The sequence below is a fragment of the Hirundo rustica genome, chromosome 3 (assembly GCF_015227805.2).
Source record: "Hirundo rustica isolate bHirRus1 chromosome 3, bHirRus1.pri.v3, whole genome shotgun sequence".
NCBI lineage: Eukaryota > Metazoa > Chordata > Aves > Passeriformes > Hirundinidae > Hirundo > Hirundo rustica.
Genome location: NC_053452.1, coordinates 58,656,453 through 58,678,763, shown reverse-complemented (window position 1 = coordinate 58,678,763; position 22,311 = coordinate 58,656,453). Strand labels below are relative to the sequence as shown.

The following is a 22,311-nucleotide window of genomic DNA, read 5'->3' as shown; positions in this document are numbered from 1 at the left end:
CAGGGGCGTGGTGGTCAGCCACATGTGGCAGGACAGAGCTGCCCCTCTCGTTGTGAGCAGCCCCTCTCTGGAGAGCTGGTGCTCTCTGGAAGTGCATCACAAGGAGTGTGACAAGCACGGTCACGCTCCTGGGAGAGGACAGTCTCCTGCATGGTCTAACCACAACTAGGCAGACAGGGAGGCAAGTGAAACAACAAGCCTGAACTTGGCACAAAGGGGACCACTGCCGCTGGAGAGGGCTCTGGCAGTGACTGTGTTTTTTCAAACCTTCAATGGAAGAACAAGAAAATATTTCAGTTTTCTCCGAACCAAAAATGAGACACTTGGGTTTATTTCCCTTCCAAAACAACCAAACAAACCACCATCAAACTTCATCCCATGTTGCAAGACACTGCTTTTTCCCTGAAGAATTCTGTTTTCAAAAACACATAAGAAAAACAAAGGCTGGAAAGAACAAAACAAATCCACATCATCCCCTTCAGTCCATCAGACTCCCAAGGTGACAGTGACGTCCATGTGGATCCTCCCTCTGCCAGGGGACTCGAACTGTGTTAGCAACACAGTGTGAGGGGGCTCACAGCTGAGAGCTGCAGTTTTTTCCATCTGTATAAACAGACTTCTTCAAAGCAGGACTTGGACCTTTAGTGTCCAATCTGCAAGTATCTTAATCCCAAGGCTGTCCTTTCCTACTGAGAGGGGGTTGTTGGCAGCCCTATGATGTACCTTGAGAAACTAAAACCTCTTAAGATGGCCAGGACTGTCCCTCACTTTTATAAGAACAGTTCTGGGGAGGAATAAGTCCATCGAGCTGCTGGCCCCTGGCTGCAGTAAGGCAAGGCAAAATCCTATGGTTATATATAATTCAAAGCACCTCCAAATGCCTCCTTAGAGATTAAAAAAACAAAGCAAAACAAAACAAAACAAAACAAAAAATTTTTAAAAACCCCACCCCTAAACCATGGCAGGGAAACAATTTAAAGAAAGAAGTGCTGGGAAGCCTGTGTGCGATATCAGATCTCTTAGCTGTCCTTGAAACCAGATAAAAATGGCTTAATCAAAAGCCGTATCTTTCTCCCAGCCGCTTAGCATTGTCCAAACTCCTGGGAGAGTGAGGGCAAGGCAACAATCTCTGTGACGCCTACCACAGCCCCTACATTGTTGTGGTTTGCGTTGTTTTATTTGTAAAGGAAAAAGTTACCAAGATGACTCACCAAAATCACTGATTTCTTACATCACTAAGTGTATTCCATGTCAGGGAATATATTTTCCCATTATGTTTGTATATTCTTCCTTTGCATTTCCCTTTAAAGAGAATGCAGGGCCTTTATATACCTTTTCTCTAAGACTACTCCCAAGCTGTTGTTCATCAGAGATACGGCTATCCCATGTCCCAGGCCCATCTCTATGCAAATAAGGTGTGCTGCTGGTATCACCAGACGCTTTTTCTTTTATCTGCGGTTTAGTGCGTCTCACTGCCCTTGCTCAGGGGGTGTTGGAGAGACGCCATTGACCTGAGGAGCCTGGCACAGGGCAGGGCGTTACCTTCTGGCAGGAAGGCGGTGACGAGACACGCGACGCTCGCCACGATGTTGCTCACGGCGAAGGGCAGGCGCCGGCCAATGCGATCAATTGTCACTATAATTAGGAAAGCAGCGGGCAGCTCCATAACTCCTGAGATGAAGAAGTCTAGGTAGAGGTTTCCTCCGATAATTCCCAGGCGCATGACAAGCCCTTGGTAGATAATGGCACTTGTGAACCTAAACAGCAGAGGGAAAAAAGCATTGAGAGGCAAGCAAATGATTGCAAGAAGCTGGAGAGACCCTAAAAGTCACAAGGGAATGTTTCCTCAAAACCCACCCCCCAGGTAACAAGTTGGACTGACACGGGCACTCACCAGGCGTACATCAGGATGAGTGTGTTCCTCCTCATCTGGGGAGTCCTCACCAGGTCCAGAAAGGAGGGGTTGCTCACCTCCTCGTTGCTAATAGTGATCTGAGGAGGCAAGTGAGCAGCAGTCAGCTGTCAGGAGTCAGGCAGGCACTGGGGCAGAGCTTCTGTGTAAATACAGCGATCGGCAATACTCCAGTCCAGTGAGCAAAGGTGCTGACAAGCCAGTTTGCTGCTCATAGCACTCCAGAGCAGTGTACAGGTGTTGGAGCCGCTAATAACTGGATACGGCTGGGAGCTTCCCTTAATGATGATTGTGCAAAAAATCAATTAAAAAATCCCCAACCTTAACTTGAGAATGGAAAAATTTTTTCCCCCTTGTTGACCTGGATTTTCTTGAAAGGTAATAAGCAGTCATTGTCACATCAGAGCCACTGGGCACAGGATTGCCTTCTGCGGGGGTGGCAGAGAGGAGGAGACAGGGCTAAACAATGGGCTGAGGGAAGGAGGGAGACAGGGGCTGAGCAGCAAACAGTGGGATTGGGAATATCGCTGGCGGCAGAGCTGGGCAGCAGGAAGAAAAGGGGAGAGAGAAAGAGCAGATCTGTGACAGTGCTTAGGTGCTACAAAATATTCAACCAGTGAAATTCTGGGGGTCCTAAATTACGCATGCACTGTGCTGAACGTGGCTTTTACCTTGAAAAAAATAATCTGCTAAGTATGAAGTAAAGGTCCTCATACTGCCTACAAAGTATAATGAATCTATTCTCCGCTGCCTCCAATACAATCACAATGAGACACTCTATGAAATTACTGGTTAGAAGGTTTAGCACTAACAGAAAAGAGCAGGATTTCACACAGTCCTGTGTTTACCCGTTGAAGTGCACTGCTGTAGATATTACAGAGCCAGAATATCAGCAGGGCCAAAAAGGGATTAGTTACATTGATCTAGGCTGTTTTTAACCCTGGCCAGCAGTTTTTAACCGTGCTGTCCAAGCCAGGTGGCAACCCTTTGTTCATATGGTCATGTGGCAAGCGAGGAAGACACAAGGAAGATAAGGCAGGGGCAGTTTTAGGCAGGAACCAACCATGATACTGCCCAAGAACTGGCAGCCACAGCTGGAATTGCTATCAGCTCTCATAGCAGCTGTGGGGAACATGGGGTTAAACTAGATGTGCCATTTTTAGAAGGATTTTAGGCAGTCTCGCTGCTTTAACTCTCCATTATTGACCTCTCCTGAGAGGAGGCCTAAGAGGGCAAAGAGAGGAGCAAACCTCTCTGTATTACCGCAGCACCTGCTGCTCACACAGGGCAGGAGCCCATGTCAGACAGGAGACAGGAGTGAAAAGTCAGAGAAGCTCGAGGTAACATGCAGATCCACGATAAGAACACAGATAAAGCCAAAGGCATTGCCCTAGGGGTCTCATCAGCTCAGCCAGGGCTGAGCCCAAAGCTTTCACCCTTTATTTGTTTCATTATAAGGTAACACAGCTGCTTTTTGGTGAGATTTGGCTGGATGTATTTACACACGACTTTTTCATAACTGACTGACACAAAGCTTTGTAAGTAAGACAGAGAAACCCCACATTTGTTCGAACTTCCTTTCTACTCCCTCTCACTTTTCTTCTGTAACCAGAGCCAAAAGTTTTCTTCAAAGCGCTGCCACTTGTGCTGCATGCCAGAGTCCTTAGTGAGGCCGGCTGAGGTTGCTGGGTTTCTGCACTGCTCTTGCACTCTCTCATAATATGGTTATAAAGCTGCCATGTCTGTTGTTTATAAGAACAGGCTGCCAGCCATCAGCTGTGACTTTGTGCAAATATGGTTTTAGATTTCCAGAGGACTAAAGATAAATTCAGCACAACTGTCACTTGTATCTTTATGTCTTAATAAAGTCAAAATAATCCCAAGCATAACTGAGCACTTTTTTATAGATGAAGGAAAAAAACATTATGGAGAGTCAACACTTTGCAGGGGAAAAAAAATTCCTTTTTGTTCTTTGAAGTCAAGGAGAGCTTTGCTATTCACACCAGTGCAGTCAGGACTTCAGTGACAGGGCCCATGTTTCCAAAGATACACTAATTGAAAACCCTGGATGAAGTTTTATAACTTCCCTCATATTTTCATGTTCCAGTAAAATTACATATCAGTTTTCCAAAAACTATTTTTATGTATATAGTGCTACACGTGCTTAATTCTTCATGGGCCATGCAGGTTTATATGTACATGGATGTATATAACATTTACATATGTAAGTTCATGTATGCAAGAAAGACATATGTCTAGATATGTTCAATAGGGTAGGAAAAAATCTGTAGATAAAGGGACAGATTTTGATCCAAAATTTTCTTAAGAGCCAGCTCCTACTCAGAGGGTTGCAGTTCATTTTGGTTTTGGACAGAGACCAAAAAATTAGAAAATTAGTTCGAAAAAACTCTCCATGGTAGAATAAATATGAGCAACTGGGAAAAAAAACAATTTATAATTTACAATTAATTTGATGAGTGCTGGCTGGGGTTGACCTATACCAGTGTCGTAACTCACAAAGCAAAAGAAGCAAATATTTATCCTTTTTCATATAAAGATCATCTGTGGTTTCTGCATGAAATTGATACAGACATACTGGAAAATCTGAGCCCAAGTGCATTGAGGGACATTGCCTGTAACTTCCCCCCTGAGCCTCCACACATGCAGCACTTAGCCTGACATTCTGGAGCTGCTTCACGAAAGAGAAGTCTGGTATCAGTTAATGTGAGAAATACCCTTGATCCATTACCCATGCACTTCCTGGAGATGCTCTCTTTCCTCTGGGCACGGCACAAAGGATGGCAGAGATGCTATATTTAAAAGGTCCCAGGAAGAGATCCAGCACTAATCTGGGTGTGTGGAGGTTAATCTGTTGCAGCTGTGAGTGGCTAAATGTCATGAACATGCATACTTTTGGGGAAAAAAAAAAAAAACAAACTTAAACCAAAAAGCAAGGTAAGACATATTTTTCTGACATGATGCTTTGAAAATGCTGATGTTTAGAGAGGAAGTAGGTGTAGGAATGCAGGGCTGAACATGGAGAGGAAGCTGGGGAAGCTGCAGCAGCACAAACTTCCTGCTACATGACTTGGGGAACACTTGGCACTGCATAATTCTGACCTGGTTGTGGGAATCACACTGGTGTATACGCCCCAGCAAAAGACAATAATTCGTAGAATCATAGAATGGTTTGGGTTGGAAGGGGCACCAAAGCTCATCTAGTTCCAGCTCCCTTGCTATGAGCAGGGACACTGTAAGCCAGGCCAGGCTGATCAAAGCCTTGCCCAGCCTGGCCTTGAACACTATCCCGTATGGGGCACTTACAGCTTCTCTGGGAAATCTGTTCCAGTGCCTCATCACTCTCACAGTGAAGACTTTCTTAATACCTAATCTAAAACTGCCCTCTTTCAGTCTGAAGCCATTCCCCCTTGTTCTGTTCCTTCATGCCCTTGACAAAAGTCCCTTTCCAGCTCTCTTGTAACTCCCCGTTAGGTGCTGGAAGGCAGCTCTAAGGTCTCCCTGGAAAGGTCACTTCTGTGGGCTGAACAACCCCATCTATCTCAGCCTTTCCTCACAGGAGAGGTGCTCCAGCCCCTGATCATTTCACGGCCCTCCTCTGGACTCACTCCAACAGCTCCATGTCCTGTCATAACCTCCTGAGGTTTAACAAGAGGTTTAACAAGGTGCTGCACGTGGGTCCAGGCAACCCCCGGTGTCAACACAGGCTGGGAATGAACAGACTGAGAGCAGCCGTGCCCAGGACTTGGGACTTCTGGTGGATGAGAGGCTGGACATGACCCAGGAATGTGCACCTGGATCCCAGAGAGCCAATTGTATCCAACAGAGAACAAGCCAAATGCTGCAATGTCACAACAACATTATTTGAAATGCATCAGTCCTTTCAAGTTCTCTCACGACCCCTGGCCAAAGGACTGTAACCCTAACACATATCATCCTACTTTGTGAATAGTGATCTCACACAGAGCTTCCTCAGTTGTGAACTTTGCAGTGTATTTTCTCCCTGTTGGGATGGAAGAAAATTTATACTTAAAATCTAATTTCCTTTTTTCTTAGAGTTATAAAAGGAACATCTAGAAAAGGAGCCAGTGCTATCTCCACTCGCTCTGTCAGTTAAAATGGCAACTGCTATGAAATACCATTGCCTCTCAGGTTAGTTTCTGATATTTCCCATAAGATTTTAAAGTAGAGTGTTACAAAAGAAGGATCTGATTCCTTGCTTTACAAGCTTATTTTTTTCAGCCCGTATATTTCCAGACAGTTCACTTTTCCCATCTTGCAATTAACAAAGTGGCTGTGTGACTGACAGTAAACTTTTCTGGTGTGACTCTTCAAGAGTGTTGTCCGTCCCCTAAAGAGAACTCATTTTAACACCACTGAACCTTCCAAAGCTTAAGAAAGCTTAGAAAAAACCTCTAGCTCAAACATCTGACCATACCTCTGAGTAATGCGGTGAGAGAAATTTCCCATTGTGTTTTGCAATGTTGCGCATGATTTTTAATGCTTTCTCTCCCTTTTTGCGTGTCAGGAGCCAACGTGGAGATTCAGGAACCACCCTGTAAGAACACAACAGTCGTAAATAAGGCTTTTACTCTGTAACATCATAAGTAAACCAAAACCTTTTATCTTTTACCCTGTGTTAACACAAAACACAGATTTTTCAGTCTTTTTCAGTCAAAAAAGCTCATCTGAGGACTGCTATTTCAGTCAGCCTTCTCTAAAATACTTGATACTAGTGGGCAAGAAAGAGGAAAATAATCTGCATCAATATTCTGCAAAGCTAAAAATCAGAAATCTAACTATTGCATCTGCACAGTGGCTGTCAAAGTATCACCAACAAGCAAATATTCCTGTAGAACAGCAGCAACAATGAAAGCCAACACTAAACACATAGAGTAACACACACAGGCAGATCAGGAAGCTTCTGGCTGTATCACTGTAGGATAGACACACACAAATGTATACTTCTATAAACTGAGCACAAAGCAATAGCACTGATGGGTGTTTCAGTTGCTGCTAGCCTAGGGTTAAGATGATTCACTGTTAAAGTTCACAGCAGGCAGCATTTAAGGAAGCAATGCTCAGGAGGAGGCTCCGTGGGTTAGACCTCTTTGGATTCATCCCACAGGATGGCTGCACTGAGACAGGTGTTTACCGTGGCTTAGAGCTCTGCTTTCTCGTCAGCTGTACTGCTGAGCTCAGGGGACCTGAGGGCAAGGTCAGACTTTAGCTAAGTAGATAATGGGAGGCAGAAGTGGGTCTCATGGCTGATGGGAAAAACCAACTTTCGTCAAGTTAACCTTATAAATGGAGCAGGGTTCTCTGAGGGGCCAGTTGTGGCTGATCAGAGAGGCAAACTGTGAGCAGAACAACTAAAGTAACGGATGTCTGAGATTCACTAAAAAGGAATTACAAATTACAAAGTCAACAACATGCAAATATCTTCTTCCTAACCTACATCTTCCACTCTGGAGCCACAGCAGAACCCTCAAGGGGCTCAAATATCAATAGCAATAATGACAAGAGCAATGACTGTGCAACATTACCAATAGTAGAGCAGGAAGAGGAAGTTGGGCAGTGAAATGGCCAGCTGGATCCCCTGCCAGGTGGGAATCAGGTATGCAATTCCAGGGAGAATTATTATTCCCAGGGTAAAGAATATCTGAATCACGATTCCAACAATCCGCTGATCGGAACCAACGATCTCCGTCACTGAGCAGAGACAAAGCCAAAATAAGTAACACAGAAACAAACCCACTTTGAAAAAAAAAAAAAAATATTGGGAATGAAATATAAGGAAGGCTGTGCCATATCAGGCCACAGGTCTGGCTAGCCCAGTATCTTATGTTCAGCAGTGTAGGAATGTCACTGAGGCTGTCCAGGGCATAAGTGAGTGATGCCTCCTCATCAGCTCAACCACCCTTCTTCAGGGGTTAGAGATTACATCATGATCATGCTTGGTTGGAAATCCTTAGCACTCTCCCTGGTGCAGTTTTGCCCCAAACAAGGGGATCCCTTCAGGCAGAGGCTGCTCCCAGCAGGTCATATGGACAAGAAGACGTCTGTGGGGAAGAGTTTAGCAATATCATGCTGGTTGCTCTGAGGGTAAGGTATGATCTAGTCTGGTTTGTTTATTTATGAGGAAAGTTTTAGCTTTTGTTGTTTGGGGTTTTTTTAATCATTTGGTTGATTTTTTTATTTTGTGAATGTGTCTAATAGCGCTGAAATCTATGCTCATTTTTCAGGCAATATCCCATGGCCATGACATCCTTAATTGAGGTGAGCAATGCACGAAAAAGTCTCTCCTGTTTGTTCCAAAACTGTCTCCACTACAACACCTTCAGAGTAGAAGCATAGGTTTTTTACCTTAGTTTGCAACACATAGGAAGCATTTTATTTTAAAATTAATTAATTATTTATTTATTTTGCTAAAGGAGGCACAAATTTACAAGTAACAATAAGGGGGTTTGGCTGTCAATGCAGAGAGATATGACAGTATGACCATTTCTATTGACTATCCATCATTTCTGCATAGCTCAGGGGCAACTCTGTTGCCGAAAGATAGCTGTTTAGCACTGCCCACAATGGAGCTGGATTGTATGTCAAAGCAAAGGGAGGTTATTGGGGCAGCCTGAAGCACACACCAAGAGCTTTGGGAATGTATTCATAGCAACCACTCTCCTGGTGCAAACAAACCTATGATCTGTGTATGTTTCCTAAAAGATGTTAGGCTGGTAAATACTAAGTACTCTGGATGACCCCAGGAGGTGAGAGCTGATCCCTGAAGGGGTTTGTAAGGAATCACTCTCTTCAAGAGTTAGGCACCTTGCTTAGGTCTGCAGCAATACCTGCAGTACCTGAGGTTCTCAGGATCTCTGAATCTTTCCCTAAAGTCAGGCAGCCTGATCTGAGCATTGAAAAACATTCCTTTCTGTTAAAGCTTGGCCATTTTAAGGAAGCCATGGGTCTGTTATAAAACATATTGCTTGTTAGAACACTTGCCAAAGTTTCAAGATAAGATCTCAGTTTAAAATTAAGCCATGTGCATGGGAGTAAGAGGGAAAACAGCTTCTGGTCCTTTCACTGGATCTTGGACAGGAGCTGCTCAGCAATGTAACTTAGCCTTAAAAACAAGGTTCTTCTGGGCTTTAGATGCTAAAAGGGCTAGACTGGTGTGTTTGCACATACATCACCACAGTGTTCCCAGGTTTCATTGTAAGTGTTTATGTCTGGTTGCAATTCTGCTCTCATTCATCTAAATTCCACTAGGAATTTTAAACACTTGTGACAGGCCTCATAGACAACAGCAGTGATACAAGCTTTTGTCCTATATAATGATGTTATCACTATGTTTTGGTCTATAACAGTAGATCACCAAATGGCTGGTTTAATTTTTAAGTAAATCTGACATCCCATCTCTTGCAGGATGCCTTCCCAAACATCTGGTTTTTCATGCTTTGTGTCTGCCTTACTGAACCTGGCAGTCATCCAAGACACCACAACAATATCCTTTTCTTGTCAAAAGGAAACTTGCTATGCAAGGAACTCCATTGCTGTAGACTATAGACTGATAAATTATAATCTACCAAAGGTTCTATATCCCTGCTGTTTTGATGCTATTTATAACAAAGCTTCCCTTTCTTTTCCCTTTTCTGGAAAATAATAATCCTGATATGGACCCTGGTGTCCAGCCTGACGCTAAGCCAAGTCTCCCAGCTAAAGAATGAAAGCAGCCAGCCGAGCTGTCCTCCCAGTGAGGAGAGGCAGCCAGCTCCTCTGAGCATCTGTGGAAGACTTTCAGACTCTGCCAAAATAAACCACGTCTCCTGTTTGTGTATCCGGTTTATTTGGGGCTTGCTCTGTAGATTTTTATCATCCTGATGATCTTCTGTGTAGTAACAAAACCTTTATATATGAATAATCCATTCCCTCACCTTTTAATCATTTGAAGACAAATCCATTAACTAGGATGGACTTGGGTTACTCTTTGTCTACCGACTCCAGGGCCAGTGCTTTGTTCCCAAGAAAAAATATAATGACAAGCAGATTCAGCCAGAGTCTTTGTCCCCCAAAAATCCCTCACTTTCCCTAACCAAAAAAAAATGAAGGTAACAGCTCTCACCAATCACGTAGCATGTCATCCAGGTTCCCTTGCCAAACATGCCTTGGAGAAAACGGAAGATCAAAAATACAGTAAAATTTGGTGAAAACGCCACTATGATACCACATATCCCAACTGCAAGGCAGGAGAGCAGGTAGATGAGGATTCTGCCGTATCTGTTGAAAAAGGAAAAGAAAGTGGGAATCATGAAAAGACACTAAGATTTTTCTTTTTCCCCAACATTTCATTTTAATGCTAGATCTGACAGTGCCTTTTTGAGACCAGCCTTTTTCTGAGAGGTGACTCTCTGAAACTTTGTAGTATTGGCCCTTGGGATACAGCACACTTTTCCCTGTGGTAGTTATCATTGTCTTTACATCATTAATTTCAAAACTTGTGATGTCCCCACCAGCCCCCATTTTATTTTAGAAAACTGTTTGTCTTTTTGTACATAAATTATGCCCCATATGTTGCAGTTCAGATCTTTGGTCTGATCAGGTTTTTGATAAGGGCAATTTTTGCTGGGAATTTCTCAAATTAATTTCCACAAATTAATCTTCTAATAATAATTACAGCCAGTTCTGTGAAAGACATTTCTGCTTTAACTACTCTATGTGATTTTCTAGGTTTGGTTTAGGGTTAGATTGCATCTTTTCAAAATGTGCCTAATGTACTCAGAAGTTTCACTTTCCAGCAAGAAACATAATTATGTCCCCAAGGTAAGCCACAATTGAAAAAAAAAAGTGCTCCTGTTGTTTCATGGAATTGTGCCTTTAGAGAACAACTAGATCTTTTCTCCATTGTTGTTGTTGTTGTTTTAAGAAGAAACTGTGAAAAATGATGTAGCTGTTTATATGACTATAAAGTATTTGCAACAGTATTTGTTTGTTCATTTTGTTCAAAGGGCTTCATGAAAAGAATTAATGCAGGACAAAACCCAGGCAATTTTCAACCAGATCCATTCTTTTGAGTGCTGTCAAGGAGATGAGCGAAATGATCTGGCTGCAGCACATTCCCCCATTTCTGTCAATGTACAACATTCACAGCTGTACAGTAGTTTCATCAGGCTTACTACACAAGCACTCCTAGACATTATTTCATTTTAATATTTGGCTGTAATATCTCTGCTCTTTCACAGTTTTGTGGTTCCCAGACAGACACAGAGCAGAGATACCTTTAGTCTCTGCCACGGCCTCTTTTTCCCTTGGTTTTTTTTTTTCCCTTATTACTATAATCCTTGGAAAGATGAGGTTTTCCTTGTAGTTACTTTTGTTTGCTAATTCAAAATTTTCTATCTAAGATGTCATTACAGAGAAGTTTGCCTATGAAGAAATCATACTCTAAGTTATTATTCTTACTACAGATACAGAAAAAAAAAAAAAAAAAAAAAAAAAAAAAAAACCAAAAAAAAAAAAAACAGGCAGAAAGTAATTTGCAAACTGAAGAAAAATGCTCTGTCACTGAAACCATCATTGGTGCTCTCAGCCAATGGACAGGTTGACTACTGTTAAATAGCAGCACAAAGCACAAACTAGGCTCTCCTCTATTTTCAGAGCAAGGCAGAGCTTGTGGGAGCTCCCCACTCTGAAGCAGGTTAGCTACTCAAGCCTGAATATTGCCCACACCTTTTCACAGAATCATGGAATGGGTGAGGTTGAGAGGGACTTTTCCTTGGTTTCCTTGGCTACATCCAGCTCTCATGGAGCTGAGGACTGCTTGGCCGGAGCTATGACCTCGGAGGTGAGCGTTAGTCCAGCTCGTGAATGTAGAGAGTTACCACACTGAACCCCTTCCTTCTTTCCTCAGGTAGCAGCTTGCTTCACCAATGGGGCCTATTAAACTTTCATCAGTAAACATCAGTCAGAAAGCTCCTCTGAAGGCTTCCTTTTTGTTTCTGTGTCCTTCTGCCCTTCCTGGGTCCAGATGTGCACAGAAAACTTTGGAAACCACGAGGAAAGCTCATTTCATGGCATTGTAAGGCCCAAATAGGACCAGTAAGTACAACTGCATAAAGTTTCCAGCCCAAATCAAAGCAAAGATTACACTGGCCGGGTTTTGTTAGCTCAGTTTGGGGATATTTATCCCAAGAGAATTAAACCTGCAAAATGTTGACACATGCTTATAGCAGGTGATACTGAGAGTGGTTCCACCTCCCCACAAACCAAAGGACAGCGGAGCTCATACTGTACCTGTCAGCAGCATAGCCCAAGATGAATGCTCCAGCCAGGAACCCCAGATTGAGGATGGCCTGTGAGAGATCCAGCATCCAGGCATTGCCACACACAAGATCGTACTGTGGGAACAAGGGAGAGGCATAAACACCCAGGTGGGTCATTTGTCACCTTCGGGGCAAAACAGAACAGAACTGTGTAGGTCCACACACGGGAGGGGGTAAGCTGAAGCTCAAATATGCTTGCTCAATAACAAGCACCAGCGGGCTCAACAGCAAGCGCTCTTGAAGTGGTCATGAACAGGGAGAGCTCCTCCTCGCCAAGAGGATGCTGCCCTTCATACATCAATTGTCGAGATTTGGAAAGCAGATCACTCCTCTGCAAACAACGCTGTTAAAGGTGGTGCCAAGGCAAAGTCCTGACTTTGTTTGGTGCAGAGTAAGGGTCCACAGCTATTGCCAGTGAAAGCAGCATCTTATGGAAATGGTTTAGTTATGCTTCTTAGTGCCTTCTAGGTAAAAGCAACACAGTCTCTGAGGAAACTGAAAACAGATCTCAGGTCCATTTCAGGCACACTGAATATGTATTCACTCGGTGTAGCTTTCCCAGACTTTTCTATTCCTTGTACTGCAGCATCCATGACTCCCTAGCAGGGGTGGGGATGAGTGGAGGCAAAGGGAAGGAGAAAGTGGTTGAGAGGAAGGAAGGGACTAGGAACTAAAACTAGAATGAAACGAAAACTGAAGTAATTCTATGGACAGCATGGCATGGGAAATTACTTTAGAGGTACCTGGAGAATAAAGAAATTTAACCACTGCAGACCATATGGGATTTGGGAAGTTTTAAGACAATTACCCCATACCTGGGGTAATCTTTGCAACAATGAGGCCTCAGGACCAAAGGAAGCCACAGACAACGGCAGCTACCACCATTTATCCAAAGAGACCCTTTTGCTTTCAGATGTGAACTATAAGAAATTTTTAATTGTCAACAAGGCGCTGGTTGCTGAAGCACACACAATGTACCACATCTATGCCCACCAGCACATGACAACCCCAGTGCTCAAGCACTCTCCTTGAGCAGAGCGGCCACAGGGTGGGCTGGAGAGACAGCAGCCTCTTTGGCCATTCACAGTTCTCCAGAGCCTAAAAGTTTGTGTCGTGTGCCCAAGCTCCATCCCAGCCCATTTGCACGCTGTAATGCCCAGAGTATTATCTGAGCCTAGCATCTCAGAGGACACACAAGGGGCACCTCACAGGACTCCAGCCTGATAGATATCCCACCTCCACTGACTTTAGACAAAGTCATGGTTTTGATGTCAACCCCAATACTCCAGGGAGCATCACTGACCACCTTTCAGCCAAGTCAAGCTATGAGCACCTGGCTTCCACTTCTGTAAATCTTGAGCAAGAGCTGCAGAAACCTCTGAGAGGAATAAAATGTGTTCTCAGCTGTCATACTCAAGGGCAATTGCAATGTTTTCCTAAAATACACTGAACATGGAGCAGCACTTTCAGGTTTCAGATGCTGCTTAACCTCTTGCTTTTTGAAGCTATGACAATGCTAGCAAATAGTATCAAAATATGTATCTTTGTAAAACAGCGGGGATTATGAGAATGACCATTAAAAGAAGATTTTTAAAATCACAATGCAATTGCCTTTGCTGATGCCAGAGGTTGGGACTCTCTTTGACCCTTTTCAAAAACTGTATTTGTTTTTAAATTATTTGATCTCTACAGTAAACAAGCAAGGAATAAACTATCATGAAAGAAGGCAGGAGAACAAATGCATGCCAGAAAGGAAGGGGAAAGTATCTTTAACAGAGAGGATTCTTTCATCTGTACAGCAATTTCCTGTGATTTATGCAGCAGCTGGAACTATCTCTACACAAACAATATAGTCAAATATTGTATATATTCTGGGAAATAATAACATACAGGAAACTTCTAAGGAGCTACGGGCTCTTTCTGAAGATTAGTGGCAATACACTAACTGTTCTCCTAAGTTAGTCCTGCAGTTTGTCATTTTCTAAGTATTTAAATAAATTCTGATATAGATAAGCGCTTCTGTTTGTTTGACGTAGCACCTACCATTGAAGTCATCACCCCGCTAGTGTCTTGTTTTTCACTTGCAAACATAACCTTTAGAGGGGAATGTAACCTTTAAAAGAGACTTGAACACTGGGCAGAGACCTTTTCTTCATCCAAGCTGCCTGTCAGACCCCCTTCACTGCTTCAGCTGTGACCTGGTTTGGTTGTGAAAGTTATCCCTGTATGCATCCCTTGGACAAAATCATCTGCAACCCACGTTTTCAGACTGCCTCCAGTTAGTCCTTAGTCCCCCTGTATGACACCCCTCCCAAACACCTGCCACGTTCCTTGCTAGCAGCCTCCACACGAGGAAGTGGCATGGTGCCTCCTCTCTGTTTCTGAACATTCATGCACAGGCTGATGTTTACACGTCAAAAATGCTAAAGCATTTATTGCAGTGCCAGAGGGTGGGGGGAGGAGGATATGAAAAAGTAAAGTAGAGCCTTAGGGTTTTCTTCTCCTGATCTTAAGCCTATTTGTTGTTCTGTGCAGCGCTGGCTACACCCTAACAGAGCCTGCAGGAGCCCAGGGAGCTGGCTCCTCACTGTGAGCACCAAGCAGGTGACCTAGCTCAGCTGGCCAGCTCCAGCTAAGGCACACCCTCTTCCTGCCTTTGCCGTGCTCTCAGCCAAGCCCCTCACTGCACAAGTGCAGGCGCCCAGCACAGCCCTGCAGCTCACCTCTGCGTTCAGTCCTGCCCCCACCTGCAGGATTTCTATCCACTGTAGGACACAAACCACTGCGCACCTGAACACAGACCCTTTCCATTTAGGGAACTGACTAAAAAACTGCCCAAAGTGGGAAACAATCCACTTCCTCACTGCTTTTCTCTTAGCCTTGACGATGAGCTGCCGCTGTAAGCAGAAATGAGGTGCTGCCATCACGGGCAGGAGCAGCTCCTATAATGTCCTTAACAGATGGGAAAACCAGTTCTGTCCTCCCTGGCAGCCTTGGTGTCCATGCAGCCATCCACTGCTGGCTGGAAATACATCCCTGTCATGAACATCTGCAGTTGTGCTGAGGCTTGGACACCAGAGAGGGGCTCAGGTTTACGGCAGCAGTGGTGTGACTGGAAGGAATGGCACTGGGTGCTTCACTGATCTATAAAGGAGCAGCAAACCAGTTACGTGAGATCTCTCTGGGGGAAGGAAGAGGCTTTGCACTGGCTCCAGGTAGTTCATTTGTGGTGTAATCACTGTAAGGAGTGGCAACTGGATGAGCCATGTACATGAGGATGTACGTGACTAATAGCTGGGAAATATGGAACTGTGGCAACTTCTCATTTCTTTACGACTTTGGAACAAGGCAAACATCTTCCATTTCAGTCTGACCTACAGACTAACCACAAACTTGTAATTCCTGGTACTTAGGAGACCTTTATTCACTTCAGCACACATATCTCTGTAGAAATATATTGTTTTAAATCACAACATACCATGAAAAGCTCCTCAAAATGTTGCAACCTTGGGGAGGAGTTTTGAAGAGCCTTACTGCCCGTTACAATTAAATTACAAAACAACGGATTAAACTCTATGGTCAATAAATCACTTTACAGTGATTCCCCAGCCCAATTGCAGCAGCATGTCAAGAGCCCAGACACGTTTTAAATGGCACTCATACAAGTGACCAAAAAGAGTGTGGTTTACCCTTTCACTCACAGTGAAAATCTGGACAAAATGGTTCAGCGGGATATTCATAGTTTAAGGAAACCTGGGGAGCTGCTGACTGCTGCTGCATGCTCCTTATTTGTTGCTGGGGAGTTCTTCTCCTCTTGTTCACTGGCCTTTCAAACTGCTATCTTTCCCACATCCTTACTGCAACAAACCCCTCTGTAAGTGCATGCAGTGGAAAGGGAGAGATTTTCTTCTTTTCCTCTTTCTGTTAAAGCTTCTGGCAGAATGCAATGGGATGAAGGACCTGTCTTTCTCCCTGTCTCGTTTCAAGCTGAGCACTTACCAGGACGAGGAGTCAGTCACTACCCTGCTGCCAGGGCACTGGAGCTCAGGCCCTGAGGGACAGGTTTGAAAGCTTTCTAGGTTTTTCCTCCTCTGCATGACCGAAGGCCCATGATCTTTGTGTCCCTGCCCCTAGCATCACCTCATTTCTTGAGTGTCCTGGCACAAGGGGCCTGTTCTGTACTTCTTTTCCTCTGTCTCTTTGGGGCCAAAGCAAGTGGGAAGTAGAGAAACTCTTCATCTCCTAACAGGGGAAAAGCAGCACTTTTCCTCAAAATAATAAGGAAAGAACTGAACCCTCAACTAGTACCAAGTAGTGGGTTTGATGGCAGTGGAAGAAGCACAGCCCCACTGGCAAAACCCCTGCAAGCAACTGCTCCAGCCCCTCACAGAGATAAATCTTGGTCAGAGTTTCATAAGAAATTCAGCAGTTGCTACTCCCTCTCCTCTCTGTTTGCCCTTTTCCCTCCCCTAATTAATATTAACCCCACCATGGCAGTGAAAATAAGACGGGATTAACTGCCTCGCCAGTAACAACAGTCACACTAGATCAACCATTTGAGGGTAAATTGACTTGGAGAAGGATAGCAGAAAGACCAGCTGTGCTTTTTCCAGCCTGAGTTTGACTGACATGTTATCTCCTTCTCTGAGAGACTGCAAAAACCATGAGACAAGCATTATTTGTTTCCTTCCAGGTTTCTCTGTGAATGTTGACTGGTATTTTGTGAGACGGCTGGCGAGCAGGGAAGTGAGAAGATTGATTCCCAGCAGGAGCAATAGGCTATGTTCAGGGGGTCATTTGTCTGCCTTAGACCCCACACTTTTGGCAAGAAAGTATTGTCAGGTCTCAAAATGGCATCATACACAGTGTGAAGATTTGCTGCAGATGGGACATATAGAAATCTGTCCCTTCTGCTCAACTCCTGTCGACAAAGGCTGACATAAATGCTGCCTAAAACTTGCCCATCTGTGCTGTAGCTGCTGATGACCACACAGACCTGCCTCTTCTTTCCTCCACCGCCTCAGGCCATTTCACTGCAGTCGCAGTTGTAACTCATGCCCATGCCTGGAGGAGTCACAATGACACGAGTGACTGAAGAAAATGGTGCTCTCTTTGCACACCGCTTCCAGCCACCCTGCCACAGAGTGCAAGATTTGTCTCTCAGGGATTGTAGCACATTGTGCCAAAGCCCAGCAGTCCTGAAGGTCAGTGACCCCATCTTCAGCGCAGTTTCCCGGAAAAGATAGGCTTATTGACTTTGGTATGTCCTGGATACTGATATGACCCGGATGGGTCCTTCACACGGCTCATCCAGCAGGACTTGGCAGGCAAAATACTTTCTGTTTCAAGTGCTACAGAGGTCAGGGGTGACCTGGGCTCTCCTCCAGTCCCCTGGGCCAGAGCATGAGGTTGTGGCCCCTGAGTCCACTGCAGCCTCCCAGCATACTTCTTGTTTCTCCATCTCCATCTGCTGCACAGAATCAGTCCTTCCCTCCTCCCTCTGAGGAGCTGCTGCTATCACCAGCCTTCCCTCCTGAGCAGTGCCAGCCACCTGCTGGAACCAGCATCATTTCAGATGGCACCAGCTGGCATGAGTCAGGAATTGATTTACCTTGATAATTTACCCTGTCAGCTTCTCTCTCCAGGAAAAATCTGAGGAGCCACTGCATTCCCATCCCGCTGCTGACGCAGATTCACAGGAAGATATGTAAGACATGCTCAGTTAAACCAGAGCTGATTGCACTGGGCCAAGGTCCTCTGCACAGCTCCACACATCAACACAGCTGTGTCTCAAAATGGTATCTCAAAACCTTTATGTCAACCCAGGTCTTGTTTACTCAACTCTGACACAGTCCAGGTTTGTGTGTGCAGCTCCACTGACAACTTTCTCAAATCTGGATTGCCCTCACTGAAAAGCCTGACCCAAAGCAATAGAGCACAGGGACCCTTGGCCACATCTCTGCAGAAGTAGGGACCTATTGTCAGAGCCTATTGGACACCAAAAAACCTTAAAAAGGAATCTTTAGCAATACTGTGTTGTCCATCACTAGAACAAGGTAACTGGCTTTGCCACGTGTTGCTCCTGTGATGATTTCTTAATACATTTTGCTCTTCTCCTCAAATGCTGAAGGAGGAAAGTCCTGTACATTTTCCCATATCCTCACTGTACCCCAGCACTGAGACTTGGGAGTCCTGCAGCAGCAGGTGATGCAGCAGGCACCCCAAGTAGCACTTGAAAAGAAGGGTGTGCTTTGTATCACTCCACACTCCCCTTTTTTCCTTTGCTCCTGTGAACAACTTTGCATAAGAGAACTATCTAAGATGAGAGAATGGCCAATGAGCAACAGCAGCAGTGAAGTCAGGTACCACACCATTCGTTTCACAACTCCTTACAAGTCAGTCCCATGATTTAGCTTCTGAAGGGTGCTCAGAACTTACTGCAATAGGCTGTGCTTTGGCTGCCAGACCTCCTGTGTGTTATGACATCTATCCACAGAGAAGGCTTTATATGCCTGCTTTTGCCCTCTGAATCCCCTGTCACACTGCAAATCCACACTGGACCTGTGCCTCTTGCCATAGGCCTGGAAGAATTCCCTCAGCACACTGACTTTTCCCCCCCTCCTCTCTCTCTCTCCCTGAACACTCATCCTGAGACTGTTTTCAACTCATCCTTTTAACTTTGTCTCCCTGGTCGCTTCCACTGCTGATTCAACAAGACATGCCAGAAATCTTTAGCTGAAAGAAACATTTCTGCACACATGGACAAAATGAAGCATTTGCAAGTAGATGGGTAAGAAAATAAGTCTTTGGTGAGCTAATTAAACAGAGCCTAAATTGCGTCACGGTCTGTTAGAGACTCAGCTGAGCCAAAAGAGACTAAATTAAATCTGGGATATAAATTGTCTTTGCTGGATATATAACTCATTAATAAAATATCAAGCCCCTTTTAGTAGCTGATCTCAGAGCAATTGAGTCAGGACATGCATGCCACAAGCCTCTTTTTCAGATGAAGAAAGCCCTCATGGGATATGATTTATCCAGAAAAGTTGCAAAACTGGGAAAAGGTTCCAAGTGGCCCAGGTCACAGCCAAGCAGCCTCCATCCGAGGTGGACCTGACCAGCAAGAGTGTCTCTAGCAGTCACAGGACCTGCTGCCCTGACACAGGGGAGAGACAGTCCCATCCTTGCAGACTGTTACTCCATGGTTTTCACAATATGTACTTTCCGGGTCACAGGTGGGAGTGCTTGCCCAGTCATCCCTTCATCCCTCCTCCCTTCCCTGGTCCTGAAGGGTCTCCCCAGCAGAGAAGAGCAAGAAAGCGAAGATGGATGAGGAATTTGCCCGAGAACATTGATGCTTTCACTCCCATTTATTGCTGCAAGACAAATACTGGTTTTCTTTTCCCATAGCTGTACCCATTGCTGCTGGAAAATCACACTGGCTCTGTTAGATACACAAAATGCTACCATAAACAGACTCTGAGCATGATCTTATGGACACAGCCTACATGATATCACCTATAGCAAGGCTGAAGGGCGGGGGGGAGAAGGGACAACAACAGAAAAGGAATCTCTATATTTTTATTTTTAAAGTCTAACTCATCACAGGCCCCCAGCAGAAGTACCTTGGAGGCAGCAGTATAAACTTCCCACTACGTCCATGTCCTATGCATTGTTCCAGAGCCAGGCTGCAGCTCCCAGGCACCATTTGTCCTCCCTCCCTGCCCACCTGGCCCTGCCTTCCTCTGCCATCGTGGGCAGAGATGCATCCTTATCAGGGACCAAAGTTTGACGCCAGCTCCCTGCATGTCATTTGCAGCCCTCTGAGCAGCCTTGGTCTCACCGATCATACACGAAAGCCAGACCCAAACCTTTGCTCGAGGGCCAGTCGGGTGCTCTGCTTTCTCCTGAGCACAGACCCTGGCTGAAGCTGCTCACGTTGCACGTGGTGCTCAGGAAACAAAGCTGCTGCTGTGGACAGCCTGGGGCCTGTGAGTGGATACAGCAGTCCCGGCTGGATGGGAGAAGGACGGTGAATCGGGAGGATGGGATGAGCATCTCTTGTCAGTGTTTGCTCACGGCTTTGGCTGCTGTGCCCTGCTCCCTGTTTTGGAGGACACAGCTCCAGTGCGAGCACCGAATTAAAAAGCACAGCAGGAGGCTCATGAGACAGAGAGGAACCAGAGCCTTCAGCTGTGCTGACACATTTTGCAGTGCACCTTGATTATTTCTGAGCCAATCCCTCTAAGCACAATTTGTATTTTTCATTGCTGCCTGAGTGACAATTGCTGTCAGAATGACCCTAAAATACACACTCTGAGTGTGCAGACTGTATTTTGGAGCCAGACCACAGCACACTCACGGCACGTTTACAGATCTCCTAGGAAAGCATCTTCACTGGCCTTTTGCAGCCTCGTTAAAAAATCACTGCATTTGCCAGTGGTTACCACTAGTGATAACAGCCTGCTGTTCTCTGACACTGATATTCAGGAAAAGCTGAGTGTTAGCTTTGGACAAAAATGTGTGTTTGCTTTTTTTTCTCTTTAGTAAGCACAATCACTTCTGCTGACTCCTGCCAGTTCTCAGATAGGCAGCCTGCCACCTGTTGTCTTTTATTACCTGCAAACTTACATATTCAATACTGGAAATACAGAGAAGAGATAATCCGCATTGATCCTGGTCATAGAGTGCACTCGGAGTTTACATCACCAAAGTTGCCGGCCCGAAACTGAGCACCAGAAGCCTCCATGCAAGGACTTAACTTTTTGTTTTAATCTAACGTTCCTCTGCACACAGAGCAATAAATCTGCAGGGTATTTGACACTGTGTGGTCACTTGGCTTTGAACAGCCACCTTTCATATCAGCTCACCTTCCCCTAAAAGCTTGGTGCCAGCCCTTGATCATACTCATTGTCCGGATTTGCTTGTGGCTCAAAATTGAATAAATCTGGAGGGGAAAACCAGCCAACAAAGCAGCGACGCTTGCGTTGGCAATCCCATTTTCCTGCTGCAATCCCACACCAGGACAGACATCGCTGCTCAGAGGGCGGGTGTTCTCCTTACCTCGCTGACAATGGATGAGTGGGGCTGTTCGTAGACCCAGTTGTGGTGGCAGGGGGCGAGTGGCAGCTTGCCCGTGCTGTGGTTGCCATAGCGGGCGAGCGGGCTGGCGCAGCTGGCAGAGGCGTCCCAAGTGACATCCAGCCTCTCGCACTCCCCACGGACGGACTCGTTCCCCAGGTGCAGGGGCAGGACCGTGAAGTTTCGTTCCTCTTCCAGCGTCCAGCCACATCGGTCACTTAATTCAGCTGCCCCGGGGATCCTGCACCAGAAGTTCTCTGGTGCTCGCCCAAGGAAAACTACGCTGGCGAACAGGGAAGAGAAAGTTATGCCTGTCTGGCTAAGGAGGAAAAAGACCCTCTTTTGAAATCTTCCAAATTCCCCGGCCTCCTTCAAAACCTCATCAAAAGATGGCATCGTGTGAGGCGGTCTGTCCACTTCGCAGCAGCCCGAGAGATGGCAGAGTTTTCCTTCACACTTCGCATCGGCTGCGGGCACTTCCTACGACGGTGAGCGTCTCGCCTCCGCGGGCTCCTCTCTTCTCAGGGGCGCGCACGGACCGGCGCGCAGGCGGACAGACGGACGGACAGCGGGAGCCGCGGGCGTGCGGGGCGGCGGGTGGCATGAGCGGAGGCGGAGCGGGGCAGGCGGCCGGCGGACATGCGGGGCGAGCACCGCGCACCGCGGGCAGGAGTGCCAGCGGGGGAGAGCAGATCGGAGGAGAGGAGAGGAGGGGCGTGCTTTTCCTATTCATCCCGAATGTTAAACAGCTTGTGTAATAAACGCGCTTAACTCCTTCGGGACGGGCAAAGGCCGGCTCCCGCAGCGGCTGCCATAAATTAATAGGTGCGAGGGTAGAGCAGACTTAAATGGGAAAGCGCGCAGGAGCTGCTGCAGAAAGCATCAGCGAGCGACGCAGGCTCTGTGCAGGACGGCAGGGGCAGAAAGGAGTTGCTCCGAGAGACCTGTAGTCTTTCCTTCCACAAGGGCACTGACGCTCTG

At 45.7% G+C, this 22,311-nt stretch overlaps 1 protein-coding gene across 3 annotated transcripts in view; it reads right to left on the bottom strand.

The window, feature by feature from the left end:
• SLC22A3 (solute carrier family 22 member 3) overlaps positions 1-21,913 on the bottom strand; it is a 29,670-nt gene extending 7,757 nt beyond the window's left edge. For all 3 annotated transcript variants that reach the window (XR_005700153.1, XM_040059800.2, XM_040059801.2), the window contains exons 1-7: positions 21,313-21,913; positions 12,221-12,324; positions 10,053-10,207; positions 7,477-7,642; positions 6,369-6,486; positions 1,895-1,992; positions 1,543-1,757 (exon numbers count right to left, since the gene is read on the bottom strand). Coding sequence is in view for 2 of the 3 variants with exons in the window: in XM_040059800.2 (XP_039915734.1) it covers positions 1,543-1,757; positions 1,895-1,992; positions 6,369-6,486; positions 7,477-7,642; positions 10,053-10,207; positions 12,221-12,324; positions 21,313-21,726 (1,270 nt within the window). In the remaining variant the exon portion in view is untranslated. The remainder of the gene's footprint in view (positions 1-1,542; positions 1,758-1,894; positions 1,993-6,368; positions 6,487-7,476; positions 7,643-10,052; positions 10,208-12,220; positions 12,325-21,312) is intronic.
• Between the last annotated feature and the right edge of the window lie 398 nt (positions 21,914-22,311).